This window comes from Lynx rufus, unplaced genomic scaffold (assembly GCF_022079265.1).
Source record: "Lynx rufus isolate CCGP_SWC_20201006 ecotype Redwood Valley unplaced genomic scaffold, mLynRuf1.p SCAF_2, whole genome shotgun sequence".
NCBI lineage: Eukaryota > Metazoa > Chordata > Mammalia > Carnivora > Felidae > Lynx > Lynx rufus.
The window spans coordinates 99,729,132-99,755,127 of record NW_025814834.1 but is presented as its reverse complement, the minus strand read 5'-3'; the positions used below and the strand labels follow the sequence as shown (position 1 = coordinate 99,755,127).

Below are 25,996 nucleotides of genomic sequence, written 5' to 3'. Positions count from 1 at the left end.
ACATGCAAGCAGGGGGAAGGGCAGAGAAAGAGGGAGACAGAGTCTGAAGCAGGTTCCAGGCTCTGAGCCGTCAGCACAGAGCCTGACGTGATGCTTAACTCCCAAACCGCGAGGTCATGACCTAAGCCAAAGTCAAATGCTTAACCAACTGAGCCACCCATGCACCCCAGCTTGTATATACTTTTAATGAATGCTGTCATTCAGAATTAGCACAATTCCAGAAAGCAATTAGGATCAACATACAATTCTTCCCTTGAGCTCATCTCCAACAACTGGATACTAATTCTCTTGCTTCAATTAGATTTATTCATTTAGCTTTTCCAAACCTAGTTATTCACACTCATATCTCTTTCCTTGGATGACACAAGATTCATAAGATGATGGTGATGATAACAAATTGGGGATAATTACTTGAAGGTTCATTGCACTACTCTTTCCACTTGTATGTATCAAAGAAAAAGTTCCACTATAAAAGTTGTATAACAGATGACATAACCAGAATATCTCATTTTCAGACTCTTCACACTGTCCCAAACACTCAATTATCATTTGAAACAAGGCAAAATTCATATTTTAACACATAAATAAATATATAGTGCATTAAGGACATTAAGTCATTAGTGATGATAAAAAAAAAGTGTTGGCATCTTACCTAAAAGCATAAATTTGATTATCAACTTAACTCATGTCATTTAGCAAGTCCATCAGAAAGTGACAAAGAGTAGCATCAAGTTTTGAAAGTGACAGCAGAGAACTGTGAAATACTAACACTAATAGTGCTAACTAATAATAAATTTCCACCAAACTAGATGATACACAGTTTAGAAATATGCACTAGCCATACAGTCATTTGCTTGAGGGCCTATTGTGCTATAATATACAGATTTGTATAATTCCAAAATGAGAAAACTGGAGAAATTCTATGATTTTTTTCAATCAAACCCTCTTATCATGCAGATGAAGAATCTGAGGTCCAGCAAGCTGATGAAGTTTGCCCAAGATGAATATTCAACTATTGAGCCAGGACTGCTGAATCTCAGTGTAATATTCTGTTTTCTATTCCAAGTTAAGCTTTAAATTCCAGTCGTGTGTGCATATTATTTCAGAGATCTTATGTAAACTGATTAAAGAAATTTTACTTTTTCCTATATTAACTATATATATCTATATCTCTATCTATAGATATAGAGATAGAAATTATTGATATATAGAGATATATGTCTATAGATATAGATATAGACATAGACATATAGCATATATTAATCATATATATGTGTATATATGTTTATTTATATACATAAACTTTTATATATATATAAACATTATATATATATAAATATATATATAAACATTATATATATATAAATATATATATATTATATATATGTTTATAATATATATATAATATATATATTAATGTTTATATATATAAAAGTTTATGTATATAAATAAACATATTTATATATATAATATATAATATATATATATTAAATAAACATATTTAAATATAAATATATATTTAATGTTTATATATATATATAAGTTTATGTATATAAACATGGGTTTTATATATAAATGTTTATATATATATATATAAATATATGTTTATATATAAATATAAATATATAAATGTTTATATATATAAATATATATATAAATGTTTATTTATATTGAGAGAGTGAGAGAGAGAAGGAGCATGAGCAAGGGAGGGGCAGACAGAGGGAGAAAGAGAGAGAGAGAATATCCCAAACAGTCTCTGTACTGTCAGCTCAGAGCCCAACATGAGGCTTGATCTCACACACCATTAGATCATGACCTGAGCCAAAACCAAGAATTGGATGCTTAACCTACTGAGCCACGCAGCACCCCAATCTTACTTTAAAAAATTATATTTTTCTACTTTTTGTCTTTCTCTTAATAGTCTATTCCTTAAGCTTACATTTGTTAAGAGTTAAAATGTTTGTCATTACCTGAGTTTAACAGTAGAATATGTGAACTTAAATTCTGATTCTGATACCTTTTATTTTTTTTATTTTCAGATATACAATATAATGATTCAACATTTCTATATATTAGTGTTCATCAAAAGTGTACTTTTAATCCCCTTTATCTATTGTACCCAACCCCCCCCACCCATTTCCCATCTGGCAACCACCAGTTTGTTCTCTGTATTTAAGAGTCGCTTTTTTGTCTCTTTTTTGTTAGTTTCTTTTGTTTCTTAAATTTCACATTATGAGTGAAATCATATGGTATTTGTCTTTCTCTGACTGATTTCACTTAGCATCATACCTTCTAGGTCCATCCAGGTTGTCAAAAATGTCAAGATCTCATTCTTTTTTTATGGTTGAAAAATATTTCATTGTATGTATATACCAAATCTTCTTTACCCATTAAAATTTATGAATGAACACTTAGGTTGCTTCTATATCTTGACTGTTGTAAACAATGCTGCAATGAACATAGGGGTGCATGTCTCTCTTTGAATTGGTGTTTTAATTTTCTTTGGGCAAATACCCAATAGTGGAATTGCTGGATAATACGGTAATTCTATTTTGAGTTTTTTGAAAACCCTCCATATTGTTTTCCACAGTGACTGGACCAGTTGGCATTCTCACCAACAGTGTATGAGGGTTCCCTTCACTCCCTGTCTTGACAACACTTGTTATTTCATGTCTTTTTGATTTTAGCCATTCTGACTGGGGGAAGTAATTATTTCATTATGATTTTGATTTCATTTCCCTGATGATTAGTGAAGTTGAGTAGCTATTCATATGTTTTATTGGTCATTTGTACATCTTCTTTAGAAAAATATATATTCAGGCCCTCTGCCCATTTTAATCAAATTATTTTTTTTTGCTATGACTTGTATAAATTCTTTATATATATTTGGATATTAACTCTACTTATGGGATATAACATTTGTAAACACTTTCTCCCATTGAGTAAGTTGCCATGCTGCTCTGTTGAGGGTTTCCTTTGTTGCGCAAACAACTTTCTTTTGCAGTGTAATTCAATGGTTTATTTTTGCTTTTGTTTCTTTTGCCTAATGAGACATGTCTAGAGCTGATGTCAAAGAAATTACTGTTCATGTTTTCTTTAAGGAGTTTTATGATTTCAGGTCTCACATTTAGGTGTTTAATACATTTTGAGCTTGTTTTTGTAAATGATATAGGAAAGCAGCCCACTCTCATTATTTTGCATGTAGATATCCAGTTTTCGCAGTACATTTGTTGAAGAGACTGTCTTTTCCTCATATGTATTCTTGTCTCTTTAGTTTTAATTTACTTTGTAAGTGTGGGTTTTTTTGGGTTCTATATTCTATTCCATTATAATGTGTCTATTTTTGTGCCAGTGTTGTACTGTTTTGATTACCATAGCTTTGTAGTATATCTTGATTTCTGGGATTGTGATATCCCCAGTTTGTTCATCTTTCTTAAGACTGCTTTGGCTATTCAGGGACTTCTGTGGTTCCACACAAATTACAGTATTACCATTTATAGTTTTGTGAGAAATGCTTTTGGTATTTCAGAGAGAGTGCATTAAATCTGTAGATTGCTTTGGGGAGTAGGGATACTTTAACAATACTCATTGTTCCAATCCATGAGCAAGGAATATCTTTCCATTTGTGCCATCTACAATTTCTTTCATCAGTGCATTATCCGTTTTGGAATACAGATCTATCACTACCTTGGTGAAGTTTATTCCTAATTTAATCTTTTTGGTGCAACTGTAAATGTTTTTTCTTTAATTTCTCTTTCTGCTACTTCATTATTAGTGTATAGAAATTCAACAGATTTCTGTATATTAATTTTGTATTGTGCAACTTTACTGAGTTTATTTATTAGAACTAGTGGTTTTTTGGTGGCTTCTTTAGGGTTTTATATGTAGAGTATCATGTTATCTGCAAATAGTGAAATTTTTTCTTCTTCCTTACCAGTTTGAATATATATTTTGTCTGATTGCTATAGCTAGGATTTGCAGTACTATGTTGAATAGCTTTGTGAACTTGAAAAAAATTATCTATTTGCTTTAAACCTCAGTTTCTTTATTTATAAAAGGAATATATCTCTACTTAGGAAACTATAAAATTAGATATAATAAATTAAAAATGCAAATCATGGCTTCTGGCTACTATTAGATGCCCCCTCCCAAAAACACAACTTTTATCATTATCATTAATAATAAATTGATGAAGGAAGACATTATAACATCATTTTTGTATCCCTAAAGTATATTAAAATAACATTTAATTTTCATCAAAATCAAAAATAAAAGGCAAATATAGAAAAGAAGTAGAGGGGCGCCTGGGTGGCGCAGTCAGTTAAGCGTCCGACTTCAGCCAGGTCACGATCTCGCGGTCCGTGAGTTCGAGCCCCGCGTCGGGCTCTGGGCTGATGGCTCAGATCCTGGAGCTTGTTTCCGATTCTGTGTCTCCCTCTCTCTCTGCCCCTCCCCCGTTCATGCTCTGTCTCTCTCTGTCCCAAAAATAAATAAACGTTGAAAAAAAAATTGTCAAAAAAAAAAAAAAAGAAAAGAAGTAGAACCACATCTGATAAACCTCCTGTTATGTATGAACGCAACACATGAACACACATGAAACCAAATGGATAGAATATTTCAGTTGACTCAATGTTTGTGCTTGAAATGATTTACCATAGAGAGTATTAGCCATTTAATGATAAACAATATTATCTCTAGCAATTCTCCTAAAGACTTTCTGAAATGTGCTTACATGTTAATACTTGTTTATTCAATGCAAACTAATGGAATAGTTGACTGTGTGCTATCTAAAGATCTCAATGGTCTCCAAACTAACTACATGACCAAGCTGATGAAGAAAAATTAGCCTTAGAAAGAAATGCACATGTGCGTGCACACACACACACACACACATACACACACACACAAACAGAAAATGTGACTCAAGGAAAGGAAGATTAATTAAAAGCATGTAAACATAAGTTGTTATTTTGGTTTGCTGCAAGAGTTGTTTTTTTTTTAATTACAGTTACAATCAATGATACAAAATGATTATATTTTCTCAAAATTACCTAAGAATTCTAATCAAATTCAGACAGATATGTCAAAGAAAATTTTCACTTATTATTAGGTCTTTCCATTAATATGCCTTTCCTTAAGCTATCAATGTTTTTTTTTTTAATTTATAAACATTATTAAATGTTAGTTTAAGGACAACACAAAAAAATCACCTAAGACATTTTATCTACTCCAGTGTATCCTACCCAAAATTGAACATGAAGACTGGATTCTAGCTAGAGCTCATTACTGATTTTGAATTGCAAAGAGGTGAAGACAACCTTTTTTGCCTCAATTCACTCATTTATAACACAAAATTAATGGCCACTCTGACTTCCAGAGAAGGTTTTTCAAAGAAATACAAATAAATAACGTGTGGAAATATCCTAGAAAAGTAGAAAAGTAATCATAAATTCTGATGTATTATTAACCAGTTTCTGATTAAACGGTTTTTGATGAAACTATAAAAATTTCACCTATTAGGTGAAATTCCTATTACCAGCATCTCCTATTTTAATTCTAATGAAAATAAAATAGCTGATAATCATCAGAGCAACCACAAATTCTTCTGTTTCAAAAGGTGATCTAATAAAAGAGTAAATCCACTAAAGGAAATTAAGATATAACAAGCACAGTAAAATAACAGTATTAATATTTTAATTATATGTCAATAGTAAATTGATCAACTTCTTTTACCATAAATTTTTAAATAATTTTTTAAAGTTTATTTATTCATTTTGAGAGACAAAGAGCATGAGCAGGGCAGGGATAGAGAAAAAGGGACAGAGAGAGAATCCCAAGCGGGCTCCATACAGTGAGCACAGAGCCTGATGCCAGGCTTGTTCCCATGAACCATGCGATCATGACCTGAGCAGCAATCAAGAGTTGGACGCTCAACTGACTGAGCCACCCATGTGCCTCATGTTCTTTCACCATTAATTTTAAACACACACTTACAACACACACACAGCAATAGCATCCTTTAATCCTACATATTTTGCTAATATCTATGACACTGTCACAATACAGTCTTGTTTTCCCAGCAATGCCCTCTTTCTTCTATGCTCACATGCCCTCTACAGGGACACCAAACTTCATCTCTTCCATAAGGACCTCTAGTTATCTTTACCTCAAATTAATTTCTTACAGTTCCAACTGTTTTATATGATTCAAAAAATAATCCAGAAATCTATCACTGAATTTTCATCTAGTTTCTAAATCCTCTAGGTACCTTACTCATATTTTGTATCTTGTAAACTTGTCAGTGGTACACGTGTATGTTAGTAATAACTATTAATACATACAGGTGAAGACTATATCAAGTAAAGTGGAGGCAAAAAGAACAAAGAATAGTTCAAAAAGCAAAATGTGCTAGTGTGTCTCCTCTATCATACCTGAGAGAAAGATGTGGGACATGGATATATGTTTCCAATACTGGGGAAAAAAAGTGTTAATCAAACCTCATCACACTTTGGATTGAATATGTCTTATAAATCTCGTTATTTCTAAGTTCTGACTGATTACAGCCTTTGATCACTAATTTCACTTCTTTAAACCCTAGATATCAGAAAAGATACTGTGCACAATGGAGAAATAATCCTAATACTCATAATTTCCCAGTGCAAAAGGCTGTCTCTATTCATCTTTATGCTTTTGTATCCGTAAGCATTGTTGGCAATAGCCCATAAATAGTCTTTAATGTATAAAAAGATAAATGAATAAATTGATGGAAAGGTAGGTGTCAATGTCAAAGTGTCTATTAATCACCATTTGTGTTGACAAACTCGGTCCCTGGGCCTACAAAGCCTAGAGCAACCACAATTGTGTGAAATGCACTATGTCTATGAGAACACTATTTATTTTATCACATACCTTTCAAATGCCCACAGATCCCACTTGAAATATACAAAAACCTGTGCAGGGCCTACAGTTAAAACTAAATAATGCTTGCTGATTAACTGTAAACATAACTGTTTCATCGAACTCAGATTCCTTTTTCCTTCTTTGAAGGAAAACCAAACACAGTTTCCTATTTGAAAAGTAGGTTGTAACATCAAAGTTTAGTTCTCTTAATCTAAAGTCTGGTTTCTACTTCCATCTCCCTTTAAATTCTCTAAGGTAATCATTGTATTTATAAAACATAGAACTATCGTTTTCCTGAAATTTTTTTCCTTGAAATGTTAACACTGAATTTTATGGGTAAATCCATTTCCCTATTCTCCCTCAGTGTTTAGTATAAATTATGTCATTTTAAGATAAGCTAGAATCTTAAAAATATTTCCTTTAAAAACTATTTAGATTTGAATTTCAAACAAAAATTTGAACACTTGCAGTTAGTGTATAAGGTTGCCATAGTATGATTTTTATAGAAAATATTTTGATTTTATTTTTTATTCCAAGTCATTTAATGTAGATTAAACTTCAGTAAAAGCACAATATGACATATAAGTCATAAAGCAATAAGGAAAACATCTTTGGTAATTAGAGATATGTAAAAATGTTTTAATGGTATACTTTTGTATGTATTTTTTAATCTTGACAGGAAATTATGTAAGATTGTAAGATATTTTGACATATGTTACTCCAAAAAAAAAAAAAAAAAGAACAATGACCAGGATAACAATTAACTATATCTTTAACCTCACTAATCAATTCTCTCTAATATGTTTTTATCACTGAGAGAAAAAAGAACACTAGTAAAATACAGGGAATATCCTGTCCCAAACTCTTGGGAAAGAGGGAGTAAAACTGCTGTCCTAAGAATCTGCACCCCTTAAAGCAGTATAGGTCTGATTCTGCGTGACTGAAATGTAGAATCTAAAACAAAACAAAACAATAAGCAAACAAACAGAAAGCAGCACCAGATGTGTAAATACAAAGAATAAACATGGTTGCCAGGGGAGGGGGTGTGTGGGGAAAAAAGGAGAAGGGGAATAGGAGATACAGGCTTCTGGTTACAGAATAAGTCACAGGAATGAAAGATACAGCATTAAGAATATGTCACTGGTATTGCAAAAGCATTATATGGTGACACATGGTAGCTATGCTTATGAGGAGCACAGCATAACAGAAAGACCTGCCCAACCCTACGCTGTACACCTAAAACTAATGTAACATTGTGTGTCAACTATAATCAAATAAAAATTACAAAGAAAAAAAGTCCAGCATCGCTCTTAGAACATTCCCCTTCTCCCAATCTCAGTAACAACCTATGCTTCTCTCTGAACCTCTCACGTCGGTCTTTGGGCAAAAAGAGAAGAGTCTGTCTTTTATCCCAGCGTTGCAGGGGTGGGGGCTCATCTCTGGGTATACCAGAGATGCGACTCTATTTCTAGTGTCTTCTTTCACATCTTGTAGGCCTCCACACTCCTCAGCCCTGCCAGACATCCTAAGCACTCATCATTTGACATCACATACCTAACTTGTTTTCACACAGTAAATAAAAGTACCCTACACAGTGACAAAACATTTAGCTAGCTGAATTTACATTTTAATGAGAATTTAGTAATTCTTTACATGTTACAAAAGTAACAACATACTTGTTCAAATTTTGATAAGAGACAACAGAGGAGAAAAAATTAAAAACAGTAACTCATAATCACTCCATCAGAAAGTTACTGGATATGTTAGCATATTTAATTCTTACATCATTTTCTTTGTGTCTACATATGTGAACATGCATGTAATATAATTGTGAATGTACTGTGTGTATAATTCTATGCAAGATCATGTAATTCTAGATTCTACTACTTTCACTTAACATTTTATGCTGAGCTGTTCTAATGTCATTATTTTTTTTCACAAGGTCAATTTTAAAGAGATGGAAAAACAGACGTAAGATGAATTATCTAATCACATACCTACTTTTGTACACTTGCTATCTATTCAATATTTTGTCCTTATAAATTATGCTGTAATAAAAATACAAATTATCCCCCAAACCTCACAGTCATGAATTCAATTCTACCATTTTTGAATAACACTTTGATTGATGGTTATAATTTTATTTTTGTAAAAGCAAACAAAAAATAAGGGAAAAAAGTTAATCTTCTGCCAGGGAGGGCTGGGAGTGAGATTGCTGTAGAAGCTGTAACTAGCTCCCTTCGCACAAAAAATCCAAGTTTCTGCAACACAACCAAACTGAACAAACAGACCAAAATTCTAGCATGATGAAATAGTGACAAACAAAAAAATCATAAACGAGATTCATTTGTTTGATTCTCCCAATATTAGTTCCTCTATTATTGGAATAATATTGATATTACTTCAATAATTTATTTTTCATGAAGAATACAACAGTGGCTTTGCACCTTCTGTTCAGTATCTCAGACACCATTCATCGGGATGAGGCTGCTGGGGGGCATTTACAGAGAAATACCAGGTGACTGGATCATCTCTAAAAGTGGTTATTCAGGATACTAACCATTTAAAGATCTTTAGGCTTCAGACCTTTCTTTTTTACTTACACATTTTCTTACCTTTCCTTTATTTTTTTCTTGCCTTTATGTTTGTTATCTTTGCTATTCACACATTTTTGCTTACTTAATTTTCACCATGTTTCTACATACAGGAACGACTATCTACCCTCAGTTTAAATGAAAACAAAACAAAACACAAGCCTTGGTAGGCTCTAAAAAATTGCTGAGACCCTGGCTTGTCTCATTTTAGTGACTTCCCTATATCAATATGTCATACGGTCACACATCACATAAAAGATAACAGGTTTAAATATCTGTTTTTGGAGATCACTTGGGAGATGGGTTGAACTGGTTCCAACAGAAGTCCAATAAAGTCATGATTAAATCCAGAGCCTCACATATCATTGCTCCTCCCAAATATCCATTTTTCAAAAACAATGTGCAACAACTTACATGCTGGGTGGACACAGGGAAGGACAGGTTTGCACAGATCAGAGGAAAATCTAGGCATATCATGAGAAAAGGAGCCGAACTGAATCCTGTACTGATTATGGATCAAGGGGCCTACGTTTATATATCAAGGAAAATATAATAGTTCACTCCACTACACTAAGTAAACTATTTACTGAGCAGAGAAGGAGTCCAGGCAGGGTGCTAACTGCTGGGGTGACTCAAACATGAATACGATATAAGCACCTCTCCTCAGGGCTTTCTGTCTCTTAGAGCTGATGTTGGCAAACTATAGTCAGCTAGTAAAGGGTTGGCCATTGGTCCACAATGGGATAAGGTTAATTGAGAGCATACATTTAGAAACTCCAAGGGCAATCTGACATCCCTGCAGGCCCAAATGTCTAAGTGGACTAATCTCACTGCATAGTTGAACTAGTGGGTAAGGCAGTGACAGACTAGCTGTACACAATAAAACCTCATTCACAATTGTATAATTTAACATCAGTTTGTCTACTAGAACCCATATGTATTTAAAATCCAAAATCTATTTTTTTATCAAAAGGTGATTTAAAGGATCTATACCCTACAGGATAAATTTTGAAATTGGCTAGTGGTAAAGAGTTGAAGATAAAGTTCTCAAGTTATCGCCTGATTTGTTATGGGTAAAAGCTCAAAATGAGTAAACTGAGGTTACCAAAACTGCATTAAAAATTTCCCCCACTATCATCCTTATTTTAGAGACTGATTTCTTCTCTACTATGAATATTAACAAAACAAAAAGTAGAAATAATCTAGATAAAGTTTATCCTCAGTAAGTAGTGTTGTCATCAGTCTAGCCTAGATTAATTAACAAGAAGGAGGCAAGCTCATTTATTACATTAAAATCTTTAGAACAGCAAGGCTAGTGCTTCTTCCAAATCTGAGAACAGGCATATAATATGAATCATTTCTCTCTCTCTCTCTCTCTCTCTCTCTCTCAATATTTGTTTAATTCTGATTTAGGACTAACAAAAAGAAGAGTAAAAGCAATACTCTCTATTACCTGCCTGTATCCAGTCTTCCAAAGATATATTTAAAGTTCTTTTTTTAAATTCCAATATTACATTTTTATTTAATATATTTTTGAAATATAATTTTAGAACTCTTGAATAGAGTAAGGTAGAATTTGGGGTTGTATTTGGAATATGTATGAATCTTTTTTTTAGTAATTTACTTTTGTTGTATTTTTCAAAAGTATTGATTCATGCCACATTTGAAATAACAACATGGGTTTGAATTATGTGAGTCCACTTACATGCAGATTTTTTTGGATACACGACAGTGCTCTAAGTGTATTTTCTCCTCCTTATGATTTTAACAACATTTTCTTTTCTCTACCTTACTTCATTATAAGAATACAGTATATGATAAGTATAATATATAAAATATGTATTAATCTACTGTTTATGTTAACAGTTATCCCTAATCTTGTACTGTTTGTTTTTCCTTATGATTTTCTTAAGAACATTTTCTTTTCTCTCTTACTCTAAGAATACAGTATATAATACATGTAATCCATAAAATATGTATTAATCAACTATTTATATTAATAGACACTCCTAACCCAGTGCTTTTCAAGGGTCAGATATAAAAACAAATTAATTAAATTTAAAAATAGTGACATTTCACAATAGTTTTAGAAGCACTGTATTAAAGGAGATGAGGTATGTTATAATTATAATCAAGGTAGGAGTCTCTATATGGGAGAGTTTAGAGGTTTAGATGTTTAGAAGACGATGGTGACCCTCACAGCTGGCAGGAAAAATAGTCACTGGCTCTTTGGGCACTGGGTTTCAAGTGGGATAAAATTTGGGTTTTCAGATTAGGGAAGAGATTGGGGCAGAGAAAATAGTGTAGGCAAAGGCATAGAGCAAGAAAGCTTTCCAGCTTATGAAAAACATCAAGAAGTTCAATGTGTCTGAAATACAATGTAAAGCAGAATAGTAGACAAGAGGCTGAGCTTAATTCTAAGAGACCTGCTACAAAGGGAAGAGTTTGAAATTTATTCAATGGTGTCCATCTGATGTTTTTTGAGAAATGCATTAACAGTTTTTAGCTGGGCCTTATAAAGTTTTAGTTTACAGGAGAAGGAGACTGATGGAGGGATTGGTTGGAGATCCATGTGATGAAAAAATGGGAAGGACATTCTCTTTCTTAATTAGTTATAAAAATCACACAAACGTACACATGTATTAAAGAAAATTTAGAGAGAATAATGTATAGGCAAAAAGAAAAAAAAAGGCAGGCCAAAATCCAGCCATATGCACATAGCCATCTGCACACATATCACATACAGATGATATGATATAACATGCCATCAACACTGTTTTGAAGACGTCTTTATTCACTTTTTATATCATAAACATGTCAACAAATATCTATCTTTCTTTCAGTGACCACATAAATTAACATCGTATAGATATACCTATGGAGAGGACATTACCACAATATTAAAGATAACAGGATCAACAGCAATGAAATCCATAGCAATGAGATTATCAAAGCAGCTAGAAAGTGTACTGGAGACTGGGATTGGCATCTCAGAGTCAAACAATGAAAGAAGTTGAGTTTTAGACTTAAACATACTGAGGAAAGCAGGGTCCATCTCTTATCAGCTGTGTTTTTGGATACATAGTTTTTGCTTAAGTTTCAGTTTTCTGGGGTTCGTAGTTTAACTTTACATGCTATTCATGAAATATGTATAGAAAATATCTAGCACAAAGCCTAACACAGAAGGCCCTCAATTAATGTTAGGTCTTTTTTTGATGATTGATTGATCATCAAATGTATGTGGGGAGATGAATAATGTTATAGAAGATGGATTTCCAGGTTTCAAGGTGATGTAACTAGGAAAAGGATGCTATAAAAATGGAGATTTCAAGGATATGAGCAGATTTGGGGGAAGAGAGTTGTTAAGCTAACCATGAATATGAGCACCTATCCAAGGCTGCAGTGACATTCACAGATATATTAGTTGAGAAGCAGCATAATGAATGACATTGCTTCACAACAACCTAGACACGTCAGGGCCATCTAGACTCCCTCCTTCTCCTTGACCAGTAATGCAGTAAGTGCTCCTAGGTGACCTCCAAGAATCAAATGAAGCTTCCAAATGAGCTCAGCTTTGACTCCTTTAAGCCATGCATATACTAAGAAAACCTAGTGAGACATCTCATAAATAGAAAGATCACATTTCACCTTTTGATATAATCTGTGATAATGAGGCCAAGGTTACACATTTTATCCACAGAGTTCCCACTGTATTTTCTGGCTATGTGAGGAATATGTAAATAGGCCAAGTATCTAGTGATTGCCAGAAAGCAGATCTGAGATGGATAAGAGAAATGAATGAGTACAAATCTATTCCTCTACTTGAAAAGCAACCCAGTATATACAATCTACTAACTAACAGTATGTCAATTTCTTCAGGGGTATTTATAAAGAGTGTCTGCCTCTAAGAGCTTAAATTTTGTTTCACCTTGTTTAAAAGCTTGTTTTTGAGCCAAATTATTTTATAAACATGTTAAGTCTTAGGTTTTACTTAGAGTATAATGAGAAGAACACTGCAGCTTTGTCCTAAGATATTTTGTCAAGATTAAGTTTACCAATGATTGGCAAAGAAATCATGAAAAAAAATGATGAAAATAACTGACTGCAAATATGTTACTTTAGTATCTTGTAAAGTGCTAAAGTAGAATGTGTGTCCTAGATATTGAAATGTGGCTTAATTTAGCATGCAGTTCACTGCTTAAGTATCTGTCCAGTCCTCTGGCACTTCAATATCAAAGTGTCAGTTATACACAGGAGTAAATGCCTCTTTAAATAGTCCAAGTTCACCTGAGAAAGGAGAAAAGTCCATGATTTTTTTTCTTGATTTCCAAAGACTATGCAAATTTCTATAGTTTGGCCAAAACCGCGGTAAATAAAACAGAATATTGCTGAACAGTTCAAATCTATTGACTCCTGATTTTTTCCACAATTTTTATGTCATCTCCTTTAATAGAAAATAGAAGTGCTAGCAAGTGAAAAGACAATTTTGAAATTAAAAACAGAAGAAACATTTGTGAGACATCCATGCAATGACTGGTAATGATATACCTCTCCATTAGCCTTCTTTAGTCATGGGGCTCATGTGAAATAAATACAGTGTATGTCTAAAGTAATCATAAATGCAAGGCAGCAATGTGGCAAATCCCAAAATTGTGAACAATTCAAAGTGAAAATATACAAATAAGTTAATAAAATGCTATTTTGTTTTCTCTATCAGTAACACCATCCCCATGGCACACATTCATATCCCAACCAATTTCAACTGAAACTTGAGTTTATCTAAAAATAACAGTGGACTTCAATTAAATACATTCATTCATTTATTCAAATCGTGAGTGTCTTCTGATCTCCAGGAATTGTATCAGGGCCAGGTAAACAAGCATGATTTGGCCTCTGCCCTCACAAACTAAGTTACATCCTTTTTATAGCTTCCACCAATTAACATTTAATTTGCAGGCATAAATGCACTTAATTAGAATATTAGAGAAGAAAGAATGGGCTGTATGTAAGATGATCTTTATTAGATGAAAAAGCAAATCTCCTTTTATCTGTCATACAAATAATCTAGTCTATGCCTTGAAAACAAGCAGTTATTATCTCTAAATAAAGTGAAGGGCAAAGATTAACAGCTATCTAACCACAGTGATTAGAATGGTCAGGCAAACTGGAATATTCAAGAAATGGACACATGACTTCCTTTTTACCAACACATTTCTTATCCAATAATTTCCCCTATTACCTTTCATTAAGAAAAACCAAAGTCCATAGAGCCATTCAGTGGTTTTTATTTTTCATTGTTCCTTTTTAAATCTAAAAGCTTTTTTAAAACTTTTGACAATAATAAAATCAGAACTAACCTAAGAAGAACTGAGATGCTTTTTTTGTTCTGTTTTGTTTTTGTCTTTTGGGGCTTTTTTTTACCAAGCCAGAAAAAGAAAGTGCAATATATTTCCATGTCATATGTACGTATTTCAACTTTGCAAAGATTCTCCCTAGTTTGTAGCACTTAAACTTAAAAAGAAAAGCCACACAGAGAAAAGAAAACTAATCTGATTGCCAAATTTGAAGCATTTACATACGCAGCCTCCCAAAATCTATACTTCTACAAGTATAGATTTCTACACCAAAAAGCATTATCCAGAGAAATGTTAAGATTTAGCACATGCTTAAAGTCACATAACTAGCAATCATGAGGCACTGCAGATATAGGACAATCTAATACTTGAGAATAATTTGAATGATGACCTATCTTAGGAACTGGCTTTCTCTCACATGAGCCAAGGTATTAATTTCTGATTAAATGGTACATTGGTATATATAATTGCTGAAGCATAATGTTAATTAAAATATTAGCTACCAAATATAATTATTTCATTTTAGATACATGGAACTCAAAATAAATACAGCACATACAGATGTGTGCACATACCATTGATCCACCGAGCTTCTGGGTCATGAAGGACAAAATCTTTCCTGAAGAGGTCTTCTAAAGACAATCTGGTTTCTGATGAATTTGTGAGTTCATCTAAAATAAAACAAATCTTGGATTAGACACTTGTCTTATGTTAGTTTTCAAAACTAATGAATTATAAAATTTGGAATATTTTGTTTCAAAGATATGTTGAGGACAACATAGTCATTTTAATATGGCCTTTGGCATTTGAAGCTTTTTGTTTCATGAACGTTTTCATTGAATTATTTTAAATATTATAATTTTCATCTAGCACAAATTTAATAGATCAATCCCCTATGATGTAGTGATATATAATATAAACGCAATTAAGAATTCCTGTTGTGCACTGTGCCCACACATTTTTCGTGGCTTAACCATAATCCATTCCATTACTTTCCAAAACCACTTTGACATATACTCCTAACGCTAAACTTATATTTTTGTTGTAAACACCAAAAACGAAAGAGTTGAGGGTCATAATATAAATGATAAAGAAACTTCCCAACTCAGAAGGAAGTTCACCAAACAGAACGAATACCATGTTCCCACAATTACTACCAAACAAACACTAAATAGATTTAAAAGATAAACATAAAAATTCAAATAATACAATTGCAGAATATTAATAAAAAGCACACATTTATATAGGCCCCTGACATAAAAACTAAGTGCACTCCCCTTTTCAATTCAAAAATCTATGAAATGGAAGAAGAATATGGATGAAGTACCCAAATCAGGCATAACAAACATGCTTTTGATACTAGAGGCGATAAAAAGTGAGCAGTATTTCACTTTCTTTTCAATAGCATTTTTTACTTACTGTATAAAATCATCTTTGTTACCTTTCAGCTGTGACCTTCACTCTGGTTGATACTAAAATGTCAAAGACATATACTAACCTCATTAGATATTGTTTTTTAAAGGTTCAGCCTTATTGCAGTGAGAGCTTTTGTTTCTTCCAGCTGAAAAGCTGTGGTAGAGAATCAATAACTTCAAATGCAATTTCCTTTCACATGAGTCAGCCATGTATTTAACCCACAAAATAATCGCTACAAAACACCTGGAAAAAATATTACTAATGACAATAGTGAGAACTGTATGATGCCAAGCCTAGCGTAGGGCATTGGGATTATATATGGATTTTCAAAACAAAATGCCCCATTTGATAGTCTGACACATCAAAATTTGAACTTTCTTCATTCATTCAACAGATAATGGACCTTTAATTTTCAAAATTTTAAATGAAGTACTTACTGTAAGATGCTGGAGACCTATCTGTCTGTCCTGAGGGAATCAGGATAAATAACTCTTAGATAAGACACTTATCTCGTGTCAGTTTTTTGAAACTAATGAATTAGAAAATTTGTAATAGTTTGTTTCAAAGCAAGAAGGAATATGATAAATGTCAGAATAAGGATAAAGAGTATTACAGAAGTTCAAAGAAAGGAAGAGAAAGATCTTGCAGAGGGAATTAGAGAAGGCCTAAGTTATAAATTAAATTACCAACTCTCATCCATTGCTAGAGTGAATGCAAAGTGCTACAGACATTTTGGAAGAGGGTTAAGCGGTTTCTACCCAAACTAAACATACGATCCAGCAATTGTGATTTATGGTATTGACCTAGGGGAGTTGAAAACCTATGTCTGCACAAAACTCTGGCGATGAATGTTTATAGCAGCTTTATGCATAATTCCCCAAACTTGGAAGAACCAAGATGTCCTTCACTAGGTGAATGAATAGACAAATAGATAAATCCAGATGACAGAATATTATGCAGTGATAAAAAATGAGCTATCAACTATGAAAAGACATGGAAGCACTGCCAATGCCTATTATTAAGTAAAATAAGACAATTTGGTTTTTTTTAAGTCTATTTATTTATTTTGAGAGAAACAGAGGCAGTGTGAGTGGGGGAGGAGCAGAGAGAGAGGGAAAAAGAGAAACCCAAGCAGGCTCTGTGTTATGGAAGCAGAGCCTGATATGGAGCCTCAACCCATGAAACTGTGAGATCATGACCTGAGCCAAAACCAAAAGTCAGATGCTTAACCAACTGAGCCACCCAAGTGCCCTAAAAGAAGACAATTTGAAAAGGCTATATACATTATATGATTCCAACTATGTAACATTCTGAAAAAGGCAAGCTATGGAGATACTAAAAATATCAGTGGCTGTGAGGAGTTTTGGAGCAGGGGTGGGAGGAAAAATAGGTGGAGCACAGAGGATTTCTAGAGCAGTGAAACTATTCTGTATGATCTGTATTATCTGTCATGGTAGATACAAGTCACTATACATTTGTCTAAATAAACACACACCCGTTTTTCTGACAAAGATTTTTGTTTCTGTTCCCAGGTAAATTCCACATATTTTGTCTATTGTTTTTTTAATTTTTTTAATGTTTCCATTTAATTTTGAGAGACAGAGAGAGCAGGAGTGGGGGAGGGAGAGAGAGGGAGACACAGAATCGGAGGCAGGCTCCAGGCTCTGAGCTGTCAGCACAGAGCCTGATGCAGGGCTTGAACCCACAAACTGTGAGATCACGATCTGAGCCGAAGCCACCAACTGAGCCACCCAAACTCCCCCATATTTTGTCTATTGTATCTTTTATGATACAGATGTTTATACATATTTTGTTATGGGATCTTTTACAATACAGATATAGATGTTAATGTGAAAAAATACCTTATAAGTCAAGGGCACCACAGCAAATAATCTTATTTTCAAATAATATTTCAAATTATATATCAATAATTTGCAAACATCTTTCTTTATATGCCTTTAAAATCATATTTCAACCTTCCAAATTGAAGATCTTATTAAAACTGCCCCACATATGCACAGAAAATTGGAAAACTTTAACCATTGTGTAATACTATAGCTTTTAATTTAGAGCTACTTATACCACTTAAATTTTATGTACATTTATAATATTGTATCATTTTAAAAAATGTTTTAAATGTTTATTTATTTTTTTGAGAGACAGAAAGAGCGTGAGTGGGGACAGGCAGAGAGAGAGGGAGACACAGAATCTTAAGCAGCTCCAGGCTCTGACTTGTCAGTACAGAGCCTGGTGTGGGGCTCAATCTCATGAACCATGAGATCATGACCTGAGCTGAAGTTGGACACTTAACCAACTGAGCCACTCAGGCACCCCTATAATACCGCAGCTTCTATTTTTCATATATATCCTTTACTTTTTCTATTAGATTTAGTTATAATTATATGTTTATTACTGTAAACAGAATTATTTCTCATTCTTATTTTATTATATATTATATATAATGCATATATATAATATACAATTTTAAAGTATTTGCAGATTCATATGCAGTTTTAAGAAATAACACAGACAGGGGTGCCTAGGTGGCTCAGTCGGTTGGGCGTCCAACTTCAGCTCAGGTCATGATCTCACGGTCCGTGAGTTCAAGCCCCACATCATGCTCTGTGCTGTCAGTTTGACTCTGGAGTCTGCTTCGGATTCTGTGTCTCCCTCTCTCTCTGCCCCTCCCCCACTCATGCTCTGTCTCTATCAAAAAAAATGAATAAACTTTAAAAAATTTTTAAAAAAAGAAATAACACAGAAAATTCTTTATGTACTTCATCCAGTTCCTCTCAATAACATGCAACACCTTGCATAATCAATATCAGAAAAATTGATATTTATATACTCTACCAAAATTATTCAGATAGATTTCACATTTTACATGCATTCATTTGTGTACGTGTGTGTGTGTGTGTGTGTGAGTGTCTCTGGCTCTATGCAATTTTATCATATATAACCAGCACCAGTTAGATACTCAACAGTTCTATCACTAGATAGAACTGTACTTTTATTACCATGGCCTCCCTCTGCAACCATTTGACAAACAATAATCTATTTTCCATCTCTGCAATTTTGTTATTTCAAGAATACTAGGTAAAAAGGATCATACAATATGCAAGCTTTTTGAAATTTTTTTTTTCACTCAAAATTATTCCCTTAAGATCCACCTAAGTTGTTGAGTATATCAGTACTCTGTCTTTTTATCTCTGAGTAATATTCTAGGGCACAAATGTACTACAGTTTCTTGAACCACTTACCTGTTGACATACATCTGGGTTGTCCTTTATAGTTTTTGAATTATTAGGACTACAGCTTCTATGAGCTTTTTTTTTAATGTTAGAGAGATAAAGAGAGTACAGGTGGGGGAGAGGGGCAGAGGGAGAGACATTAGGAGAATCTTAAGCAAACTCCATGCTCAGGAGCCCAATGTGGGCCTCAATTTCATGACCTTGGGATCACAACTTGAGCCCAAAGCATGCCAGATGCACAACCAACTGAGCCACCAGATGCCCCTTTGAGCATTGTTTAACAGGCTTTGTATGACAATAAATTTTCCTTTCTTTGGGATAAATGCCACAGTGTGCAACTACTTAGTCACACGGTAAGCATATGTTCAGTTTTGCCAGAAAATACCATAGGTTTTTCTGGTCTGGAGTAGTTGCATTATTTTGCATATTCAACAGCAATATATAGATCCAGTTCCTATGCATTCTTGCCACACTGTGTGTGTGTGTGTGTGTGTGTGTGTGTGTGTGTGTGTGTGTTTAATTTAGCTATTGTCATATAATTGTAATGATATCTATTGTGGTTATAATTTGCATTTCCCTAAGAGCTGATGAACATCTTTTAATATGAATTAATGTGAATGTAAACAGTGTAACTCTTTTAATGGAATGTCTGTTAATGCCCTCTGTCTGTTTCTAACTGGATTGTTTTTGTTTGTGTGTTGGCTGAACTGTTGAGTTAGAAAGTTCTTTATTCTAGATACTGATCATCTGTCAGATATTTTAATTTCAAATATTTCTTCCAAGTCTCTATCTTGTCTTTTTCTTTTCTTAAAAAGGACTTCTCCAGAGAAAAGGCTTTTAAATCAATGTGGTCCAATTTTTTAATTAGTTTTCCCTTTTATAAATGATGTTTCTGCTGTCAAAACCAGGAGTGCATCACCTATTCATGGTCCTGAAGATTTTCTCCTACATTTCTTTTTTCTAACAGAGTCATAGTTTTATATTTTACATGGAAGCTCCTGATGCACTTTGAGTTACTTTTTGCAGTCGGTGTGAGAATTAGTTTGAGGTTTATATTTCTTTTAAATTTTTGTCTACTGGATGCCCAGTTTCTCCAGCACCATTTGCTAAAAGCAGCTTTTCATTTTAGTGAATTATTCCATTATGTTGAATGTCAAATCAATGTTGAATAATAATGGTAGTAATGATACACCTATCTTTTTCTTCTAAAAAAAGAGCTTAATATTTCTATGTATCTTAATATGTCATTATTGAATAAAATAATTTTTCTAGAATTTTAGTAAGGAATCTCTACCATTCTTAGGTAATGTTTTTATTACTATGTCAGTTAGAATTTTTATTTGAAATTATTACTATATCATTATACAGTTTCAGCCTCTTACATATAAACATTTTCCCCTCTTTTAATGCATTGATATAAAAGTTGTATAAATGAAATTCCGAATTTCAGCCACTTTCTATCTCTATAACAAAGCTCAATTGGCCAAGTGAATTATTATTATTATATACTGCTAGGTTAATATGCAAAATCTTTACTTAAATGTTTAGATCACTATTGATGAATGAAATGAGATGACCCATTGTTTTTCCATTTTGTGTCATACAAATCAGTTAACAGTTGAATATTTGTATTAAATATTTTTGAACTTTTATTCTCTGACCTTCAGTAAATTAATATATTTAATAACAATTATTCTTTTTTAATTTATTTTTTTACAATTTATTTTGAGAGAGAGAAAAAGAGCAAGTGGGGGAGGGGCAGATAGAGAGGGAGGCAGACCCAAGCAGGCTCTATGCTGTCGATGCAGGGCTTGAGCTCACAGAACTGTGAGATCATGACCTGGGCCAAAATCAAGAGTTGGACGCTTAACCAACTGAGCCACCCAGGTGCCCCATAGGAATTTTTCTTTTAACTGCAATTGAACCTGGAGTTTATTTTAAAATCAACTTATCAAAGTAATTCAAATTATTGTAATTGATCTTTATTTTAAACAATAATCAGAGAGAGAGAGAGAGATGTGTGTTTTAAGGATTACTTTGGTTTTAATCATTACTTAGAAAATGAACTATATACTTCTTTTTTCCCCTTTATTTGTTTATTACTTTCTTTAAATTTACCTTAGCTTCCAGGCACAATCCCTAAGGTCTCTTGAATTTTTTTCAGTCCTGGAATAAAGACATCTTCTACCTATAAACTTCTCAAACTCACTTCTATACTCCATCTCCTCTCTCTTCAAGTATCTTCATAATATTTTGGGGTGTTCATCTTTTAAAATTAATATCCCTCTTTACAAATGCCCTCCAAACCCTATTGGGTGTCTTCATTCCACAGGGGAAACTGAGCTGAGTAAGGTTAAATGTGACAAAGGTCTACATGATTAGTAAGAGGCAGGACTGAAACTGGAACCTGTATCTTTCCAACTTACTAAAGTTATACTGTCTCTCAAAATAAGTTTTATTTCCTCATCCTCTTCAATACTGTATCAGTTAGATCTTTTTTTTTAAAGATGATACACAATTATATAAATGTTATTTTAAGAATATCCTTAATGTCTTTTACCCACAAGAACCCTTGTTCAAATTGAAATTCAACTACTTAGCGTACCCTCCCCAGAACTTACTAGAATTCCTTTCTAGTCCAACTTATCTGAGAAAGTACCATTGCCACAGTCCTTCTCTTTTCTCAGAGAGAGTGATACCACAGCACTCACTAAAAAGTAGGGCTTTCTGTTTGTTTTCTTCAAGACATTGGCCTATAACATGTCAGGAAATTTCCAGCTTAACCCTCTGCTCACTGTTGCATGCTATTTAGTGTTACAACTTCAGGAGCATTTCCAACCACATCCCATCAACAAACATTTATAACCCACATTAGTATCTGATTTCTTAGGAACCTGATTTATGTTAGAATCGTCCAGAGATATCTTATTATTTGATACATTTTAACAATTGTCTCTGTATGTGAACACAAAGCCCACACTTTGCAACAAAGAATCATGGACAGCACTCATTCGTGCTGATCATTCACAAGGAACACTGAGAAGCTAAGTCAGAAGGAAAATGGTAACAGAATATAAATAATTTTACGAGATGACTTCCTCATGTAAAACTTCTTTCTTAATACATTTTCATAAAATAAAATTCTGAAATCACTACCTGTTCCTAAGATAAAAAATATTACTTAATATTCACATGTCTCATAGCCCTTATTTTTCACAAATAAAGTACTGGGTCACATAACTCTAGTTACTTTGCAACTAAATAGGAGCTACCTCTCTAATGTGTGCATGCATGTATGTGTGTGTGTATGTGTGTTTGTGTGTGTAAACATGTGTGCAAGTCTGTAAACCTAATATGTGTTAACAGTTGCTAGTAAAATGCTAAGTACTGGTTAACCAAGTAGGACCCTATGATTATAGTTATAATTATGAAGAGTAGCACAAAAATGCACTGAGACGCAAGGGATAACCAAAATCACAAGAGGACAGGGGAACAGAGGAGTGAGGGGGTAAGTAAAATAGGTAAAGGGGAACGGCAGAAATAGGCTTCTAGTTATGGTATGAATAAAGCCCAGGAATAAAAAGCACAGCATGAGAGTGATGCCTTGGTGGCTCAGTTGGTTAAGCATCTGACTTTGGCTCAGTCATGATCTCGTGAGTCGTGAGTTCAAGCCCCACATCAGGCTCTTTGCTGACAGCTCAGAACCTGGAGCCTACTTTGAATTCTGTGTCTCCCTCTCACTGCCCCTCCCCTGCTTACACTCTGTCTGTCTGTCTCTCAAAACGCAAATAAACATTGAAAAATTTTTTTCAATTAAAAAAAAGCACAGCATGAAAAATAAAGTCAATGATATTGTAGTAGGGATGTAAAGGGACAGATGGTAGCTACGCCAGTGGGGAACACAGCATTATATAGAAACTTGTCAAATCACAAAAATTTACTTCTGAAACTTATGTAACATTGTATGTCAACTATTCTCAAATAACAAAGGAATTAGAAACATAGTAATCATTTGTTAAATTGTTACAAGATACAGAATCTTAGCTAAAATACTCAGCTTTGGCAACATGAATGCAATGACAGAACTGACATTAAATAATTCATATCATGTTCTTTTTTCTGCTCTGGTCTGTCATTCAAGATCATAGACGGCTACTGGTATTTGTGTGCTTTCTTCCAAAAATCCAATCTTGCTTTTTAAATGGCCTTTTGAAATAAGTTGACTGAAAATCTTAGAAGAAAAAACAAAGTTCTTTAGTACTGAATTGAAGAAAAACTAATTTATGACTTTCAGTTCTTGGTTTCTCTTTATAGAAACCAATTGTGTTACTTTTTATCTAGTTTACTCTCCACATCAGAGGTTCAGAAATGTTTCTTTTAATTTAAATCCTATTTGAAATAATTTGCTGTTAAAATACTAATAAAAAGGAAAATCTAATCTGGCAGTTACTCAGAATTACCCATGAGAATTGCAAAGCCATTTGCCTTTTCTGTTCTTGTGACTCTCTCTTCTCTCCAGATGACCACTGTACCACCAGCACCTGCATTTCCCACCACGCTGTTTAAATCTCTATTTAGTCTTACAGGTTATTCTCATTCTCTGTGTTTAGTGTCAGTCAGTTCGGGCTACTCTTTTAGTGCATTTCAATGTGAAACATGGGTAAATTTTTAAAGTTCATTGAAAGGATAATATCCCTTCCACACCTCCTTATAAAACTAGTTGAAAACACAGAATAAAAATCATTAGAGTCATTGCTAAATTCCAGACCTAGACAAAATATCTGTTGTTTGTACATTTCCTAACCAGTGGACAGAACTTAAAAGTTTTCTTTTACCACCTAACAGCTGTAGCATTACTCACCCTCTTACTTTCTAGTTTTCCCCCATTCTTTTCTTTCATTAGGATGCTGAAACACTATACAGCAGACTAAATGCTGTCAAAGTTTATGTCATTTGAGATCAGATACACAATCCCAAATTCTCTTTAAAGTGTCCTCATTCATTACCCAGAAAATGAATAAACATTTACTAACTCTCAGTTAAAGAATTAGATAGTTCATAATGTAAATTTGATGAAAAAAAGAACACATTATTAGAACAGAAAAAAAAAACACAAGATGTGTCACAAGTTACACCTATTGCTTTTTTTAAATAAATGTATTTACATAAATAAATCCATGAAAATCATTAGGCAAAATATTCAGTTCACTTAAAGTCAGTCACTGTCATTATTATGATTGAAACATTAACATGTATAAGCCCAAAAAAAAATAAAAACAAAATGTATTGGTTAATAAGAAGTATCTTTAAAATTTTCAATTTCAGGGGGCACCTGGGTATCAGACTTCGGCTCAGGCCATGATCTCAGTTTATGAGTTTGAACCCCGCATCAGGCTCTGTACTGACAGTTCTAAACCTGCTTCAGATTCTGTCTCCCTTTCTCTGTGCCCCTCCTCTGATCACACTCTGCCTCTGTCTCTCTCAAAAATAAGTAAAAACTAAAAAAAAATAAAAATTTCAATTTTGGAACCTAAAATTTTTTTTTTGTTCTTTCGGAATATCTTCGCCTCTCACAGTTGTTTCCCTAAGCAAACATGTTTCAAAATGTATATTCTCAGATCTATTCTACCAAAAGTACAGTTGAGTTTCTTCTAGTAATTAATGAAAAAAAAAAGATAAAACGTTCATTTCACTCAAAGGTCTATTTTGGAGGAAGGACACTGAACTATGTTGAATCCATGAAGTCAAAAATATGAATCACAAATAATACATTATTCTTTTCAGTGAAGGACACTTCAAGCAGCTTGTCTCTTACTATTGTGAACATCAATTCATCCATTGAAGCAGAAGCACCAAAAAAAAAAAAAAAATAGTGCATCACGTAACACCTGTTTTATGGTCCCAGAAAACGACCTCTGTTCCTTCTAGCATGCCAGGAATTTACTTCCAGATCTCTTTCTTTTGCCTTTTCTTATTCTAACATCTTGTGGCAATAGCTAAGTTTCTTGAACAAAGAGGCCAGTCAATTCCTCATTAATTTTAACATCTAGAACTACTTTTGAATCAGATTAACCTGGTATCTTATAATGTCTACTAATATAAACTCTTCTAATTGAATTTATTCCCTAATCTGATTATCTTCCAATGACTGTTCCTTCTTGAGTCTATTTCTAGCATGTGGCTTTCATGTAGAAAGCCATATTATTATTTTTTAATTTTTTAAGATGTTTATTTAGTTTTTGAGAGAGAGAGAGAGAGAGAGAGAGGGAGGGAGAGAAAGAACATGAGCAGGGTAGGGATAAGAGAGAGGGAGACACAGGATCTGAAGCAGGCTCCAGGTTCTGAGCCCAACGCGGGACTCAACCTCAAAGACCACGATATCATGACCTGAGCCAAAGACACACGCTCAACCGATTGAGCCACCTAGGTGCCTCAGAAAGCCATATTATTTTAAAAATACATATTAAAAATCAGCTATGTG

At 33.5% G+C, this 25,996-nt stretch overlaps 1 protein-coding gene across 1 annotated transcript in view; it reads right to left on the bottom strand.

Annotated features, from left to right (window-relative positions):
* DPP10 (dipeptidyl peptidase like 10) overlaps positions 1–25,996 on the bottom strand; it is a 649,764-nt gene that overhangs the window by 457,849 nt on the left and 165,919 nt on the right. Inside the window, exon 3 of the mRNA XM_047084533.1 lies at positions 15,424–15,519. Within this exon, the coding sequence (XP_046940489.1) occupies positions 15,424–15,519 (96 nt within the window). The remainder of the gene's footprint in view (positions 1–15,423; positions 15,520–25,996) is intronic.